Source organism: Lipophrys pholis (assembly GCF_963383615.2).
Source record: "Lipophrys pholis genome assembly, chromosome: 19".
In the NCBI taxonomy this organism is placed as follows: Eukaryota; Metazoa; Chordata; class Actinopteri; order Blenniiformes; family Blenniidae; genus Lipophrys; species Lipophrys pholis.
The window spans coordinates 3861869-3879368 of NC_137647.1; the positions used below are offsets into that span (position 1 = coordinate 3861869).

Here is a 17500-nt window from a genome sequence, read left to right on the forward strand (position 1 = left end):
ACGCGACCACACCCGCTCGAGAGAATCGACAAAACACACAAGACGACACAAAGCTGTAACTGCTGTGTTGTCGTTGTGTAGGAGTTGTACCTGAGTGCAGTGCAGGAGTTGAGTCGATATCCCGAACTGGTCGAAGACGTCCTCAAACTTCAGCGATGGACCGAGATCCTACACTGCCCGTAAGAGACACACACACACTAATTCCAGTTTAAGTTTGAGACTATTTGTGGAATTTATTCTTCTGCGTGTGTGTGTGTGTGCATGTGTGTGTGTAGCTCTGACGAGGAGAAGGAGAGCAGGAAGAAGCAGGTTCGTCCTCTATTCAGACACTTCAGACGTATCGACGCCTGCCTGCAGCCTCGAGAGGCGTTCAGGGGCTCTGACGAAAGTAAGAAATACAAGCCACACACACACACACACATCATAACTACCGTAGACAGACAGTGTTGGTGACATGTAATAATGAACAACGAAAAAACGAGACAAGCTGAGTGCATGAAAGAAGGTCTTTCGGCAACGTAAACCTACGGCAGCAACACTTAGAAAATGCTCCAGTCTGAACCAGAAACATTTTTGAATATGAAGGTTTGAAGCCTGATAGTAAAAGTCGAGACTGTGTCGGCTTTCTTTAACTGAACCTGGGAGCTGGTTCCGCCAGATCCAGCTCTGCCTCCCATTCTACTTTTAGAAACTGTAGGAACCTCCAGGGGGCAGCACTCTGAGAACCAGCGCTCACCACTCAGTGCGTGTGTGTCTTTGTACAGTCTTCTGCAGGGTGTACACCCCGGACCACTCGTACGTCACCATCAGAAGTCGCCTGTCCTGCCGGGTCGGAGAGATTCTGGCTCTGGTCCGAGAGAAGCTGCAGTACAGCGAGGACCAGCCGGTTCTACCGGGGAACCTCATCCTGGTGGCTGTCACGTCCGCCGGAGGTCGGCACACACAACACCACACTACAACGGCATTACACAATCAAAACAACACCACACTACAACCACACACAGCATAATGACACAGAACACAACAGCAAGACACAACAGCATTACAATACTGACACCAACAATGCTGTGTCTGTGCGTTTGTATGTATGTGTGTGTGTGTTTGTGTATTTAGAGAAAGCTGTGTTTCGACCCAGCGATGAGGCTGTCTTCACCACACTGGGAGTCAACACACACCTGTTCGCCTGCGAGCCGTCTGAGCTCGAGTCTCTGGTGAGGAGCCAAGAAACTGGACCGACTCAAAGAAACTGGACTGACTGAAAACCTGCACTGATCACAGCGGCGCCCCCTGCTGGTGTAGAGGTGTGCAGTCTGTTTCTGACCCTATGGTGTGTCCTTCAGCTTCCTCTGCCGGAGGAGATCCACTGGACGCCGGGCGACAGTAAACTGCACGACATGTCGGCCGAGGAAGTAGCCAATCAGCTGGTGGTGTTTGACTGGGAGCTCTTCAGCTGCGTGCACGAGGTCGGTGGCAATGTGAATGTGAATGTGTGTGTGTGTGTGTGTGTGTGTGTGTGTGTGTGTGTGTGTGTGTGTGTGTGTGTGTTAATTTGATGTACAGTATATGTGTGTGATGTGCATCCGCTGACCGGGCGCTTTATTCGTACTAGAATACATCTTTGAGCCCTCTCTTTCTTCTTCACAGGTGGAGTTTGTGTGCTACGTGTTTCACGGCGAGCAGTCCCGCTGGCGCCCCCTGAACCTGGAGCTGGTACTGCAGCGCTGCAGTGAGGTGCAGCACTGGGTCGCCACAGAGATCCTGCAGTGTCAGTCGCTGCCGAAGAGGGTCCAGCTGCTGCGCAAGTTCATCAAGATCGCTGCGCTGTGAGTGCCCGCCGCACGCCGCCGATCTGAGATATGAGCTCGAAGCTGAACAGTGTGTGTGTGTGTGTGTGTGTGTGTGTGTGTGTGTGTGTGTGTGTGTGTGTGTGTGTGTGTGTGTGTGTGTGTGTGTGTGTGTGTGTGTGTGTGTGTGTGTGTGTGTGTGTGTGTGGGTGTTTCAGCTGCAAGCAGCAGCAGGACCTGCTGTCCTTCCTCGCCGTGGTCCTCGGTCTGGACAACCCGGCCGTCAGCAGGCTGCGACTCACCTGGGAGGTACGACAACACTACAGAGAGTTGTTTGGTATCAAACAGGAAGTAGAATCAGTCGATCTTCTTCTGGATCAATGAGATATTTATCATATTGTCTGTGTTTCTTTCATTTTTATTTAAATGAAGCCAACTGAGACAAAAACACCCAAGAAGCTTTAATTTGCAACAATTAATTGTTTGCTCAAATTCAAAGTCATTATTAGTTCCTGTCAGAACAATGATCAGAGGAACAATATCTGCTGAGTCATCTCTCTGTTGTCATGGTGACGCTATTGTGCTGCCTTCAGGGTCTGCCGGGAAAGTTCCGGAAACAGTTCCAGCAGTTTGAGAGCGTCGCAGTGAGTAGCACCTCCTTCTCTACCTCCTCCTCCTCCGACTGACACCTTCTCCTCCCCCTACTGACACTTTCTTACCCCGACTGTCACCCCCCCACCCCCCACCCCCTATTGACACCCTCTGACTAACACCTCCACCACTGACACCTCCTCCTTCACCCCCCACTGACACCTCCTCCTCCCCTACTAACACCTCCTCCCCTACTAACACCTCCTCCCCCTGAGGAACACCCGCCACTGACACCCCCTCCCCCAACTGACCCCCCCCCCCCCCACTGACACCTCCTCCTCTTTCTTCCAACCCCCACTTCCTTCTCCTGTCCGTCCTCCTGACCCCTACTCTTCCTCACGAACACATCTTCGTCCTCCTCCTCTCCCTCCTTCTCTGTTAATTCTTTGTTTTCCTCCCCTGCTCCTCCTGCAGGACCCGTCCAGGAACCATAAGTCCTACAGAGACCTGATCACCAGCCTCAGACCTCCTTTGATCCCCTTCACTCCTCTGCTGCTCAAAGGTGAGTCTGCATCTGGAGCTCCTGCCTCCTCCTCTCTGCCTCCGCCTCCTCTCCTCTGCTCCTGCCTTCTCCTCATTGCAGTAAGTTGTCCAGCCATCCGTGTCCTTCCACTCTTAGTCCACATGGGGGTGCTGTGGCAACATGAAAGACAACATGCACTCTTCTGGAGGAACCCGAGCTGCTCCCCCTCCTTCCTCCCCCTCCTTGCTCCCCCCTGCACCTTCTCTTTGCTGCAGTGTTTGGCCCCTGAGTGCTGAATGGACGAATGAATGAATCAGTTTCCTGTGACCCATGTGGTTCGTTGTGTTTTGATGTTGGCTTGTTTTTTTTCTGACAGATCTGACATTTCTTCACGAGAGCTGTAAAACGTTCCACGGTGAACTCGTGAACTTTGAGAAGATGGTGAGTCGTCGATTCAATCAAACTTAACGAGAGACGAATTACAAGGGTTTATATCAACATTGTGACTTTGTGTTTTTTCTTCTGCAGCATAAAGTCGCTGAGATGGTGAGAACCATCAGACGATACAGGAGCACACAGCTAGGTAACACACACACACACACACGCACACTACATACTATACACTTCATTCACTGTGTGCGAGAGGAAAAACATTTTGTACTGATTATAAAATCAGTGTGTTTGTCTCCTTCTGCTGGTGACTGTGTGTTACTGCAGCGCTGTAACCTTATTTGTTTGTTTGTTTGTTGTAGCCATGGATACAGAGACATCCCCCTCTCACCTGCAGACAAAGGCGTACGTGCGTCAGCTTCAGGTCATCGACAACCAGAACCTGCTGTTCGACATGTCCTGCAAGCTGGAGCCCAGAGACACGTAGAGGAGGAGGAGGAGGAAGGGGAGGATGAAGCAGGGTTTAGGAAGAGAAGAGGAGGATGAAGAGAGAGCAGTTTTTTTTCCCACCTGTTCAAGACGACCTGTCGAAGGCTGAAGTTTCAAACAGATCTAACACATCGGAGCGACTGAAAATATCAAACATCGGTCAGACTGAACGTTGGGCGCATCAGACGGAGGTCACCAGCAGCAGCTGTCTGGTCTGAGGCTGCTCAGCAGGTTTAGAGCGACAAGAGAAAACCTGTTTATGAGTTTTTCAGTCAAAGGAAATGTGCGAATGAATGAGGACGAAGGTGCAGCCAGGAGAAATGCTGGAATTTTAACGGGTGTCAAATGTCGCGGTTGTAAATAATAACTGGAGGACGAGTTCACAGAAAGTCGCGGAGCACGACGGAGCTTCAACTCTGAAACAAGTTTTTCTATTTTTCCATCACAGTAAAAAACCCAGTTTTAGACGAAATGTTACGAAGGACCAATGACTGACTGGCGACGATGCGTTCGAGGGCGGGTGGATGAGTGTAGATGCTGGTTTTCTACCAAAGGATGCTTCAGTGTTCTCGGCGAACGTTAAAACTTCGTAAAGTATTTCACGATCTAATAGACATTTCGCACGTTGCTCGCTTTAAAGGACCCGACTGCTGCTTTTTTGTCAGTCCCATAGATATGGAGCTGTGGGACTCACTCCCACCATCTAGGCCCAGGAGGCCTTTATCAACTCCAATTAAAAAAAAGAAAATATTTCGGTGATTCATATAGTGGATCTCTGTCGTCATGGTAACAACAAATAAGTGATGACACTGCAGCTCTTTGGTTAGCTGTGAAACTAAAGTAGTTGTGACTGGTTACCATGGTGACAGTAATAAACACCTGGTCAGTAACTGTTTGGTTAGTTTAAGGATACTTTCAATTCTACCAAAAAAAACATTACAATAACACGTTACCTCTGTGTGCACCTGTTTACGATTTGCTGACGACTCCTAGGTGAAAATCCTGCTCTGAGTCCCGTCCTGCCCCTCCCCCGACACAGACTTTCTCCTCCTTCAGGCTTCCTCTCTTACCCTACATTGCTGCTGTCATCATTAATTACTACCACTAGAGGGAGACATCCGATCTGCTGGCTGCAGGAGGAGGAGGGGGGTCTGTGTTTCCTCATATCAATGGGACTGACAACAACACACAGATCATTCCGCTGCTCCAGTTACATTCAATAAAAACTGTTTTTGAATGATTTTTAATGGTTAAAGTCACAAAAACGATTTTATTTGCGGTGGACGTGGTCGGCGCCGGGCCTTTAAGAAAGCAGCAAAACGTGATGATTGGCTGATTGAACTGACAATCGCACGACAGCCAATCAGCTGTGTTTACAGGATGACATCATCACACGGGTGAACTCCAACGAATCAACTGGAAACTTTTATTCTTCTGTTCTTTTTCTCAGCGTGTGGATCTAACTGCTGTCACACCCCAACGACCAATCGGCTTTGAGGAGCGACCCCACCTGCCGACCGCAGGTGGAGGCAGGCGGAGGCCTGAGGCAATAATCGGAGTGACAAAGCCGATTGGTCAGCGAAGCACTTTTGCCAAACCTCAGGGCTCAGAGACACGGAGAGGTTTAGTTTACTCTTTTTGTGGATTTACTCGTGTTTTGATTGGTCGGATCTGTGTTTGTACCGCCAATCACCAAGCGGCCATATTTACCATATTTATAGAAATCTATGCGGTGTTTGTTTTTCTGCTGTGATCGCTACCTGAGTCCAGATTGAAGACCAGATCTGGTTCAGGAATAAGTCCAGGTCTAACACCAGATCTGGATTCAGATCAAAGTCTGGGTCCAGGTCTGGAGCCAGGTCCAGGTCCAGGTCCAGGTGTCTGCACTGAATCATGGTTTTACTCTGTGTTTTGGGATTGAGGAGTTGAGCCGCTGACGCCAGAAAACCACTAAAAACTCGCTTCTGCCTGTTTTTAAAGGAACTAATGAGCAGAAACAACCTGAACCGGTTTCAGGTTTAAGACCCTTCTTCATGTAAACATATCGTAAAAACACATCGTGTACACACATCGTGACTAACCTCAGTTGAGCTGGAAGGTTTGAGGCGCCCCCTGGTGGCTGATCACTGGTCTTAGACTTTAATGAGCGAATCAGCTAAAGATAAAAATGTAAAAATCAGATGGAAAAAGTTCCGCTGCTTGTTTATAATTGATAAATAAAATAGTTTACATAAATAAATAATATTTATTTAAATGTTTAATTTTTTTATTTTCGTTGCTATATTTCAGTTCTTTTTTCAGGCTTCTGTACACATGATTCATAAACGAGTGAAAAAGATAAAAGTATTCGCAAAAATCTGAATTCAAGAGAAAAGTTTGAGTTGAAAAGAGAATTGATGACACCTGAAACTTCATGCAGGTGTGAAGGAGGATTTTGGTGGTTTCATTTCGGCTCTTTGGCTCGACTTCGGTTTTTGTACAAAGTTTGTGTAACTGAAATGTTCTCTAAGCTCAGCTCTGGTGGTCCGACAGTTTTCGCCCGCTCGTACCACAACATGCAGTCAGTCACAGCTCAGGTCCGTCCAGCACTCACACTCCCAACTGGAGCCATTCGCACACATTAGCTGATGTTAACGGGTCGTCACACCTTTCGTTGAATTTGAGTTTGAAAAGATCGAAGATTTTTCTCTCTGATTCTGAAACCTGTTTCTCAGGCCCCGTTTACATGACAATGTTTCACGTGACAACACCTTGACCTTTTTTTTTTTTTTAAGTGTTGCGTTTACAATGCTGCAGTGACTACACTGACAATGATGCAGTTCGTATGCTGGACCACTGGAGGGTGCTGGCACTTGTTTTTATTATGAAACCAGACAGATGTGTGTGCAGAGAACAAAACGCTATAAACAATATCAAGAGAACCCGACATTCGTATGGACTGATGAGGAATCGGATGCAATCAGGGGTGCATCTCAACTATAAAACTACCGATGTGGACGATAAAAGTAGAATACGGACTGCGGGTCATACCACTACGGGGGCCGCCATGCTTGTTAACACGCGTATGAGCAGAAGGAAATATTTACCACGGGGAGTGGGTTGCGCAGTAACAGTGCTCCATAGCCTCCGGCAGTCTCTGCAGGGGAGAATCGCTCCGTGAAAGACAAGTTCTACTTTGAGAGCCGCTATAAAAAAAAGTCACGGGTGCAGTAGATCCAAACACCGATGTCGTGTAAACGGTTACAAAAAGTGATAAAAGTTTTGCGGATACACTCGTTTTCGTTGTCATGTAAACAGGGCATTAGTATTCAGGATTTTAGAGTCTGGTCTGTCTGATTTGGGATGGAATCCTTTCCATCTTCTCCGCTTTGACAAGACCATCGGTTAAGTGTCCGACTCTGAAAGAAGGTTAGAACGTCTGAAAGCTTCAGAGTGAGGAGATGCGGGTTTGGGACGAGTCAGGCCCTGAACCGGAAGTGTCCGGTTCAGGAGCAGATGATAGCGGCTCTGTTGGGTACCGGGAATTCTTAAGACCACCACGAGTCAGACCCTGGCTCTATCAGGACCATGAGCTGTCAGGCCGATTCCCCGACTGGTTTCTGGTCTGAGCGTCGGGTTCTGGTCCTGATGGATCCACAGTACTGGGCCTGCTGTTTGTAAATAATGCAATTGTGTACATAAATAAATACTAACGGAGACTCTATTTTATGTACAAGTACTGGAAGTGCAGGAAGAACCTCTAATTGGTGGTTTCCATGTGTGTGGGAGGTGGTGGTGGAGGAGGAGGAGGAGGAGGAATTGTACAGTTGAATCTCTTCAGTTTGGTGTTTGTATTTTTGTTTTGACGCTCAAACTAGTTTGCTTTTGTTTCTTTTGTACAGATGTGGTTGTTTCCTAATTTTCTGTAAGCTGACGGTCTGATTTGAGCAGAGGTCTGGAGGGGGCGGGGCCTCCTGTTGTGGTGTCAGGTTGCAATGGTGTCAACGCAAACAGAAACACAGGAAGGAAAACAGAATAAATTAAAAGATTTCTTACTGAATTGAATCTGACAAATACTAAACGTTCCTAAAAATGAAATTCTTTTTTTTTTTACTGGTTAAAAAAATTCTACAGAAAATCCTAGATAATTTAGAGCTTTGTTAAAAAACAAAAAAACAAAGTCGAAAAGTTTAAAAGCTTTCTGAAGGTCCTGAAAGTTTTCAGAGTATTTTAACACCAGAAATTTATTCCGTGTTTCTGATTCGTATCCATCCTGAAAGTGTGTGTGTGGGTGTGTGTGTAAGTGTGTAAGTATAGGGGTGTGTGTGTGTGTGTGTGTGTGTGTGTGTGTGTGTGTGTGTGTGTGTGTGTGTGTGTGTGTGTGTGTGTGTGTGTGTGTGTGTGTGTGTGTGTGTGTGTGTGCGCGTGTGTGTGGGTGGGTGGGTGTGTGTGTGCAGGCCTCTGCTCCATCCGATTGCACAAATCCAACACTAATAAACCTCTGAACAACATTTACACAACTGTGTGTGTGTGGGTGTGTGGTTGCAATGTATCCAAGTAACTTTATCTCACTAGCAATGTAAACATTTTGCAACACAACAACGCAGGAATGCAACATATTATCAACTGAGAGCGTAGCAACAGAACAATGTAGCAATGAAAGAGCAACAATGTAGTTAATCCGATGGAGACGCTACATGATCGGTGCAGGTTTTGAGCTAATTGAAGCAGAATTGTGTGTTTTCAGGCTCTATGTCGCCGCATGTCTCACAGTCGGGGATCAGCAGCTCTACACCTGTTGATGTGTGAGATTGTGCGATTGGGGGAGAGAGGGGTGGGGGGGTCCTGTGACTTTGGCTGATAGGGTCCTGGAATCTCCCCCAAGGACTGAGGTGTGGGGTGGCGACCCCCCCCCCCCCCCCTCCCCCCCTGGGAGCACTGTTTCCATCCCTCATACGGAGAAGGTTTATATATAGGGTCAATCTCGGGGAGGGTGGAAGTCTCAGCTGCAGCTTTTGGTGCGGTTTCATGTCTTAAATTAACAGCTGCTCTTATATAAGAATATCTCGCAGGTTCCACTGACAGTGATGGAAAACACAGCAGGTTCTTTAACACACCGCAGACCTGCTGTGCTCAGGGATCCACGCACACCAGAACCACCGTTCATCTCCCCAGTGACCCCCTGGGGGAAAGCAGGTCCACCATCAGTCCACCATTCATCTTCCTTCATGTTAAAGGTGACTTCCATTCAGACTGAAATTAGACATGGAGTTCCACAGGGTTCTGTGTTAGGACCCATATTTTTCACATTAAATGTGCTTTCTGCGCAGAATTTTATCAGGAAACATTTCATCAACTTCTATTGCTATGCAGATGATTCACACATTTTTTTATCTGTGAAACTAGAGGATCCTGCTAACTTGTTCAACTCGAAGCCTGTCTTAAAGCCTGGATGAGCTGTAGTATTCTGCTTCTGAACTAATTTAAACCACAAGTTATTATATTTGGCCCAAAACATCTGAGAGATGAATAATCTAAACATATAATAACACGGAACGGTTTTACTTTGACCTCCAGTGCCATTGTGACGGACCTGTTACTTTTGACCAGGACTTATCCTTCAACTTCCACGTCTCCTAATGCTGCAGCTGGAGAACTGACTGGAACCAGGCAGGAGAGATCACATCACTCTATTGTAGTCTGTGCTCTCTCTCTCTCTCTCTCTCTCTCTCTCTCTCTCTCTCTCTCTCTCTCTCTTTCTCTCTCGCTCTCTCTTTCTCTCTCCTCCCCTCATCCGCCTGCAGCGAGTGGATTCAAATTAGTTTTCTTGTTGCTCTCTCTCTCTCTCTCTCTTTCTCTCCGTGCTCTCCTTTTCTCTCCTCTGTCCCCGACAAGCACCGCTGAAAGTCTCCACCTCTGAGTCTGGTTCTGCAGACTCCTTCCTGTTGAAGGGGAGTTTTTCCTTTGCACTCTCTCCTTTGCTTGCTCAAGTGGAATTGTTGGGGTTTTTTCTGTAAAAGTGCCTTGAGATGACTGTGTTGTATTTGATTTGATTTGATTTGATTTGATTTGATTTGATTTGATTTGATTTGATTTCAATTGAATTGAATTTAATTGAATTGAACCGATTCGAGTCAAATTGAATGACACTCAGATAATAGAGACACAGTGAATTCCGACTCAACGATGATGACTCAGTGAATGATGACTGAGTAAAACGGTAGGTGAGGTGTGTGTTGCAGTCACAGAGTTCAGTCTAAGTTTAACCTGCTGACACGTTTATAACAGATGGGTTATCATGTTATCACAAACTCTCACTTCAGTCATGTGGATCTGCGTTTCATTCGCAACACATATGACTGTCTCCATGGCAACCGAGAGCAGGGACTCATGGGTAGTGTGGTATTAAAAGATAAGGACATCGTTTTGATTGTGGCGACGGCCGCGACGGCCGCGACGGCCGCGACGGCCGCGACGGGGACGGCCGCGACGGGGACGGCCGCGACGGCGATGGCGGTGGCCTCGAGGTTTGAGAAGTGGACTTGAGATTGGGAGTTTTCAGGTTCGAACCCCACAGCTCACACGTTAAGCTATAGCGCCCTGAGCATGACCTTTGACCTCCATCAACTCCATGGAGCGCCGTAATGTGGCTGCACCGCCACATCCTAGAAATGTGGAAAACATAGGAATTACCATCAGGGGATTAATAAAGTACTGTTAGTTTCGTTTCGTTTTGGCATGTTGTGACATCTCAGAGAGCTGACAGGTAATGCTCACTGACAATGGTTTCATGAACTGTTCTTAGATCAATCTTCACAGAATGTTTGCAGACAATGGTTTTCAAGACTGATTTTCATGACTGAATGCAGACACTGGTTTTTGTAGGGATTCACCGAAAACGGTGTTCTGGTGTTAGAACTAAATGTAGATGTGTACATATCAAAAGTTAAAAAAAAAAAAAAAAAAACATTTTAAATGACAATTGAGTTTTTTTATTATGTTGTTACAGTTCAATAAACTTCACTGTCAAAGGACACTTCTTTAGGAACGCAGTCTATAACTAACTTGGCTCCTCATAGGTTGGCAGATCTGTCAGCAACTGACAGATGTGGACACACACACACACACACACACACACACACACACACACACACACACACACACACACACACACACACACACACACACACACACACACACACACACACACACACACACACACACACACACACACACACACACACACACACAGAGGGATCCTCCCCCTCAGTCCAGCCTTTAAATAGAGCTCCTCTCTGGCTGTTTGGCCTTGGTGATCACTTCCACTCCGCCGGCACATCAACTTCACACGTTCTCCTCCAAACCAAGGTAGATATCACACACACACACAGCCACACACACTGAAATGAGATAATAGAGCATTTCAGAAGTCTCTTCACTGACTTCAGATCAGACAGTTATGAGCCACATTTTGTGTGTGTATGTGTACTATTGCAGCCTCGTTCCTTCGTTCTCAGGATTTGAACGTTTCAAACCTGCTTTCCAATAAACACATTAAAAAAATACAACTAACTGCTGCAAATAACTGACTTAAATCTGTTTATCTTTCATTTCAATAACCAGAAAGTGCTAACCAAATGAAAATCTACATGTAACTTTATGGAAGAAATTAATAAATCAGAAGCTGATCACAGTGGAAAACATCTGAATCTAAAACTGATAATCTAATGTGATCGTCTGAAATGTGTCTTAAATTCATCCTCAAAGGTCTGAACTGAATTTTTTAAACTGTTAATCAACCGAATAACTTGACACTAATTGAGCCAACAATGCCCCTTAGCTTTTTAGGAATGTCAACTCCTAATGTTCATTAGCGTGATAACCTTACATCGTCTTGGCTCCTCTGAATGCTCACTGCTCCTCATTTTGTGTTTGAGCTCATTAAAGTGTCTCTAACGTGTCTCGGAGTCCCTGAGGAACTCCTTGTTGGCATTAGTTAAACTGATCCCAGTGCAGTTGGTCCAGTCTTATTAGAGTATTTAGAGTATTATTATTAGAGTATCAGAGATGTATGAGCATGGTGGACGGGCCATGTGTGAGCTGACACCTGTTGGCAGTAAAATTGGCCTCCGAGCAGCCGCAGCTTTTTGTCCTGCGAGCAGCTGTCGGCGCGAAGGGAGGAAAGTTCCTTTGAGCAGCAGAAACTGGAGACCAGATCCAGAATTTTGAGGCCTCGCTGCATGTCTTCAACAGCCAATCAGATGCCACGACAGGTCACATGGACACAGGCAGACGACCTCTGCAGGAGGAGACACAGAGAGAGAGAGAGACAGAGAGAGAGACAGAAAAAGAGCAATCATTTGTTTATGCATATGTTTATGTGTTTGTGCTGCAGCCTCTTCAGTAGACATGGAGCGTACTTTCTTGGCCGTGAAACCCGATGGCGTGCAGCGTGGTCTCTGTGGCGAGATCATCAAGCGCTTCGAGCACAGAGGCTTCAAACTGGTTGCCGCCAAGTTCATCCAGGTAACCATGGCGACCGGCCGGAGCGCTACACCGTCACCGCAGAGAGAAAGGGCCAATCGAACTCAGCTCCGCCCCCGACTCAGCTTTACTGCCTGCCTATGGCAGAGGCGGGGCCTAAAGCTGGGTGGGGGCGTGGCCTAAAGCTGGTCAGCGGAGCCAAATGATGCCCTGACAGCTAGCAATGTTACTTAAACGAATTATTAGAATTAATCAGGAGATTTGTAATTAACTATTAGTTATTCCTTATTAAGTAATAATCGATAATCACATCTCAGTGTCTGATAGAATAATCAGGATTTTTCAGCTAGGACTGATTTTGGAGTATGAATGAATCAGTCTTCATGAGGTTGTTGTCGTGTTTCAGGCCTCTGAGGACCACATGAAGAAGCACTACGATGATCTGAAGGCCATGCCCTTCTATGCTGGACTCTGCAAATACATGTCCTCTGGCCCCGTCTTCGCCATGGTAATGCACCCATCCCTCTCTCTCTCTCTCTCTCGTTCTAGCACTTCATTACTGAGATCTCAGGTCTGTGTGCATCTCTCCACCTTTCAGTTTCAAACTTCGAAGTTGATCCCTTTTAGACTCATTTGGAACGATTTCACAGGTTTATCAGACTGTTTTCTAGACTGTGTCAGATCAAATGGTTAAACTTATTTGGACATTTTTAAGAACATAAATTGTTTGGTTTTTGTTCAAATTGAATATCTAGGATTCCTGAAGACTCCTTTAGCATTGGCTGTAGACCTGGCAGGCTCTGATTGGACAGTTCAGATGACAGGTGTGGCTGTGTTTCAGGTTTGGGAAGGAGAGAACATCGTGAAGCTGGTCAGGATGATGCTGGGTGAGACCAACCCCGCTGACTCCAAGCCCGGCAGCATCCGTGGAGACCTGTGCATCAACATCGGCAGGTGAGCTGACCGCCAAGGACAAGCTCATGGAAGCTAGCCCGTTGCCGCTCTGATCTGCTCCATTATTAACTCGGTACCCCCCTCCCCAGGAACATCATCCACGGCAGCGACACCCTGGAGAACGCCAAGAAAGAGGTCGACCTGTGGTTCAAGGCCGAGGAGTTCGTTAACTGGACCCCCGCCTTCCAGCCCTTCCTGTACGAGTAAAGCAACCAATCAGAAAAAACCACATCCAGCTGGAACACCAACCACTCCCTCCCATCCTCGGTGCCACCCCTGCAGTCGATCCTCTGACTTCGTCGTCATCCATGAACCCACAACATGTCACACTGATCAATAAAGTGTTGTCATGGTGACCCTTGCTGTCAGTTCTTGGCACTGCTAGTGGCCGTTAGTGGCCGTTAGCGGCGTAGCGTAGCAGCTATTGTAATGTCTGCCACTTAAAAATTTTCCCATTATTCACTTTGTCATGTTTGTGAAGGTCAGAGCTCAGATTATTACAGACTGACGTCCTCCTCACAGCTTAGAAGATCAGTGACGTCATAAATCAGTTCCACAGGGTTCTGTGTTAGGACCCATACTTTTTATACTTTGCTTTTTGTAGGGAATATTGGGGAACACTCCATTGGTTCCTCTGTGGAGGTTACCAGGTATACTAAAGGTATAATAAGATGCATATGTTTCAGCTATCAGGCTCCTCTCATGTGCAACCAGCTCCCAGTTTCTGTTAATGAGACTAACAATGTTCATTTTAAAGCTGAGGCTTCAGACGCTCCTCTCTTATAAGGCTTTATAGTTCAGATTGGACCATTTTCTGAGAGTAGCTGCTGTAGGTTTACTTTCTTTAATGCAGTCAGCTTCTTACTTTCTCAAATATTCATGTTATCATTACCCTCTGCTGAGTAATAGTGACACGTCGTGCAGAGGATGGAAGTCCAAAGAATATTTTTTATTACACTTCAGAGACTTGAGATTGAGAAGGAACCTAAATCAAAGAAAACCACATTGAAATAATAGAACAGAAATACTTCTTGATTGTCAAAAGGAAATATTAATTCACAATATGAAATCACAATCTTTGATCATCTCAGCGGATCCCTGCCACAAACCCACCAGACCCTGGCTGGATCTGGTCCAGACGTCCAGCAGGTGAACGTATCAGGCTCGGGTCCAGAACCTAGACCAGGTCCTGTTACAGGCTCGAGGACAGAAACGGACCTGAAACTCGTCCAGCCGAGTCGTGACGTCTATGATGGCTCAGCAGGTCTCATACCTTTTTTCACACTCGATGCCAAACTCTCAGTAAACCGAGTCTCAGTCCGTCGCCGTGCAGGTTCCCGGTTTGTATCGGCTCAGCAAAACTAAACTCAGAGTCTGAATTTATTCCTCTCAAGGATTTACAACCGAAACACGAAACATTTCAGTCTGGGTGATAATGACGAGCACAGGACTGCACTACTTACTGGACATGAAAAGTAACTACGTAACTACTTGGTGATGTTACTGTCGGTCATGTAGCTGTATTATTATCTTGTTATCTTGCATTAGCTGCCAGTCTAATGACTGATCCACTCATTAAGTTCAGTTGAGGTTTCACCCGTAAGTGAGAGGAAGATGCTCTAGAATCTCGATGATAGATGGAACGAATACATGAAATTGAGACGGAAACAAGAAGCTCTTTTTACATTTTATTGCATAAAACTGTGAAGTGAGTAGATTTCTTTTAACATTTAAATGTCTTTACAATCATGCTGCCAGAAAATTGCACGTAGCAGTAAGTGCTTCATTAAGACCGGCCACTCAGGACGGACCTTCATCACAAAACCATCACAGACCAGACTCATGTCCACCAGGACCAAAACAAAACGACATGCAGAAACTTCACCAACGCTTGAAACATTTCCTCTCAATCCTCCATGAAAACCTCCTCAGAACATCTTTTTCTGTCCCGTTAGACACATAAAATCACGAACAGACGCACGACACAATAAGAAGCTGCTTCCACTTCCTGTCAGTACAAAACACAAACACTTCTTCACAGCTTGTCCAAATCCTTCGTAGAAACTTTTACCAAATCTGTTTATCGTCCACAGACGGCACCACGATACAAAGAGTCACATATAAAAAAGACGACAAACACGGACAAACAAATCTTTTATAAACAGCTTCACGAGTTTAAAACTCACAACATCCACATTTCAGATTAAAACAAAATGTAATAAACTGAAATGTGATTTTATGTTCTAAAATAGATTTTTTTTTTTTTTTTTGCACCATTCTTTGTTTTTTTTGTCGTTTCTCGACTTTATCTGTCAGTCTCTGGTATTTTGATGTGCAGCAGCTCTCAGCCTTCGGCTGCAGATAAATAAAACATGTGAGTAGACGTCTGTTTGATAAAACTGTCTTTGTTAAATAAAACACTTTGAATAAATTCTGCAGAATCTACCTGGTGTGTGTGTGTGTGTGTGTGTGTGTGTGTGTGTGTGTGTGTGTGTGTGTTCCAGACCCTCTGAGCCTCTGGGCAGAGTTTTGTGAGGAACAGCTCACACAGGCTGTGGCAGCGCCCCCTGCTGTCTGCTTCCAACACACACACTACGAGTCACAGAGAGCTGTGTGGTTCTGAGCCGGGCCTGCGGGGGGCGCTCTCACTGTGGCTCAGGTGGATGGAAATGCTGGGACTTGAACAGACAGGCGAGATGTTCACTGGCGCTCGGAGCTGCTCAGCCCGGCGCTCTGGTTCCTCAGAGCCGCCCTGTCGGTCACGGCACCGCTCGCCGCTGCAACATGAATTCCTGCATGGAAACAACAAACCATCATTTATCCTGAAGTGCTTTTAGGAAATGTTTTGGTTTTCAAATAATTCTTTTGAATACACCATCACCAGTGATAATAATCCTCATTGATTACCATCAATTTATTTGTTCACATATGTGTATTTGTGTTGTTTCCATGCATTGTTTACTCATGTAGTTCTGTTGTTTGTGTAGCTGTCTTGCTTCCCTGTGTTGTTTACTCATATACTTGTTTGTTTGCTCCTGCAGTTGTGTTCTTTCCTTGTGATGTTTATTTGTGTACTTGTGTCGTTTACCGCTGTAGTTATGTTGCTTTCTTGTGTTGTTGTGTTGTTCACTCATGTAATTATCTCGTTTCCTTGTGTTGTTTATTCTTGTAGTTGCGTCGTTTCTTCACGTCTTGTCGTTGACTTGTGTAGTTCCAGTTGTCTTGTTTACTGCTGTAGTTGTCTTGTCTCTTTGTGTTGTTTGTTCATGTACTTGTTTGTTTCCTTGTGTGGTTGTGTTGTTGTCTTGTGTCGTTCACTCATGTTAACGGTCATGTTTTCTTGTGTTGTTAGTTTGTGTACTTGTTCTTGTTGTGTTATTTACTTGTGTAGTTATTTTAGTGTGGTTGGGTTATTTACTTGTTTTGTTTATTCATGTACTTGTGCAGTTTTCTTGTGCTGTTGTGTTGTTTACTCGTGTAGTTGTGTTGTGTCCATATTGCATGTTTACCTGTCCTCTCCTGGCTGTGCGGGCTGCTCTCGGGGTCGACAGACGCTGGCTGGGCGGCCATGTTGGGAGCAGGGGGTGATGGGTAGTCGGGCAGAGTCTCGTTCTCGTCTCCTGAAAGGCTCCGAGGAACTCCGGTTACCACGGCGCCAGAGAGACTGACAGGTCGCTTAGCAACGGGCAGCTTCCTCTCTGATGAGACAACAACAGTCTAAGATAACGATTCACATCGGCCAATCAGACGCCTCGATGGGTGATGATGTCATCTTAAAGACACACACTGACTTTTCTTCTGTCCTTTGTACTGCTGAGACTTTTTCCGTTGTTTGGATGCTGCGGACTGCGCGTCTCTGCAACCTGAAACACACACACACACACACACCTCAGTGTGTTTACAGTTGTGTGTGTGTGTTTGTGTGTGTGTGTGTGTGTGTTTGCATACCTGCGTTGACTGCTGGCGGCTGTAGCTGGTACCCAGTCAGCTGACACCAGCCCACCGGGTACAGGTCAGGTGACTCACAGTCCACCCACTGGTCGTACTCGTCCTCCCAGCCATCAAAGTGTATCCGTAGTAACCGGTGGACGATGCGTGTTACCGTGGCAACGCAGACAAGGCGAGGCTCCATGAGGTCCACGGCCTCCAGCTTCATCCCGGGACGGAAGCCGTGGTCCGGGACGTCCTGAGGAGTGAGAGACACTTCATGTCAGCACGCTATGCTAACTCACTTCCCCTGTCTTGAGCACTGACAGCTAAAGGTCAAAGCTCAGGCTTGCCACTATGAGTAAAGATAAAACATGCT

General features: G+C 46.3%; 3 protein-coding genes across 9 annotated transcripts in view; 2 read left to right on the plus strand and 1 right to left on the minus strand.

Moving 5' to 3' along the window:
* The window catches only part of rapgefl1 (Rap guanine nucleotide exchange factor (GEF)-like 1), a 12285-nt gene extending 6351 nt beyond the window's left edge, over positions 1–5934 (plus strand). For both annotated transcript variants that reach the window (XM_080487339.1, XM_080487340.1), the window contains exons 5-16: positions 82–179; positions 276–388; positions 765–932; positions 1114–1211; positions 1341–1463; positions 1645–1823; positions 2003–2093; positions 2378–2428; positions 2850–2937; positions 3275–3339; positions 3427–3481; positions 3651–5934. In XM_080487339.1, coding sequence (XP_080343465.1) covers positions 82–179; positions 276–388; positions 765–932; positions 1114–1211; positions 1341–1463; positions 1645–1823; positions 2003–2093; positions 2378–2428; positions 2850–2937; positions 3275–3339; positions 3427–3481; positions 3651–3775 — 1254 coding nt within the window. In that variant the 3' untranslated portion in view covers positions 3776–5934. The remainder of the gene's footprint in view (positions 1–81; positions 180–275; positions 389–764; positions 933–1113; positions 1212–1340; positions 1464–1644; positions 1824–2002; positions 2094–2377; positions 2429–2849; positions 2938–3274; positions 3340–3426; positions 3482–3650) is intronic.
* Positions 5935–10146: 4212 nt separating this feature from the next.
* LOC308124423 (nucleoside diphosphate kinase B-like) lies at positions 10147–13550 on the plus strand. Of its 2 annotated transcripts, none has more exons than XM_080487396.1 (5): positions 10147–10318; positions 12152–12282; positions 12647–12748; positions 13082–13194; positions 13284–13550. In XM_080487396.1, exons 2-5 carry the CDS (start codon positions 12166–12168, stop codon positions 13399–13401), a joined length of 450 nt encoding a protein of 149 aa, XP_080343522.1. In that variant the 5' UTR covers positions 10147–10318; positions 12152–12165; the 3' UTR covers positions 13402–13550. The 2 variants fall into 2 exon arrangements, with proteins under 2 accessions (XP_080343522.1, XP_080343521.1); XM_080487395.1 differs by lacking the exon at positions 10147–10318 and adding an exon at positions 10869–11124.
* A 1327-nt stretch (positions 13551–14877) lies between these two features.
* Positions 14878–17500, minus strand: part of LOC308124387 (MBT domain-containing protein 1-like) — an 8506-nt gene continuing 5883 nt past the window's right edge. For 3 of the 5 annotated variants that reach the window (XM_080487335.1, XM_080487332.1, XM_080487334.1), the window contains 4 exons: positions 17143–17380; positions 16986–17057; positions 16704–16892; positions 15465–15986 (listed from right to left, as the gene is read on the minus strand). In XM_080487335.1, the coding sequence (XP_080343461.1) occupies positions 15895–15986; positions 16704–16892; positions 16986–17057; positions 17143–17380 (591 nt within the window). In that variant the 3' untranslated portion in view covers positions 15465–15894. Of the gene's footprint in view, positions 15987–16703; positions 16893–16985; positions 17058–17142; positions 17381–17500 lie in introns of all 5 variants that reach the window. The other 2 variants (XM_080487333.1, XM_080487336.1) reach the window with 1 other exon arrangement.

Coding starts and splice junctions, on each gene's coding strand:
- LOC308124423 (XM_080487396.1), top strand. CDS start 12,166: ATGGAGCGTACTTTCTTGGCCGTGAAACCCGATGGCGTGCAGCGTGGT. Junction 12,283..12,646: donor TTGCCGCCAAGTTCATCCAG/GTAACCATGGCG, acceptor GTCGTGTTTCAG/GCCTCTGAGGACCACATGAA. Junction 13,195..13,283: donor CTGTGCATCAACATCGGCAG/GTGAGCTGACCG, acceptor CCCCCTCCCCAG/GAACATCATCCACGGCAGCG.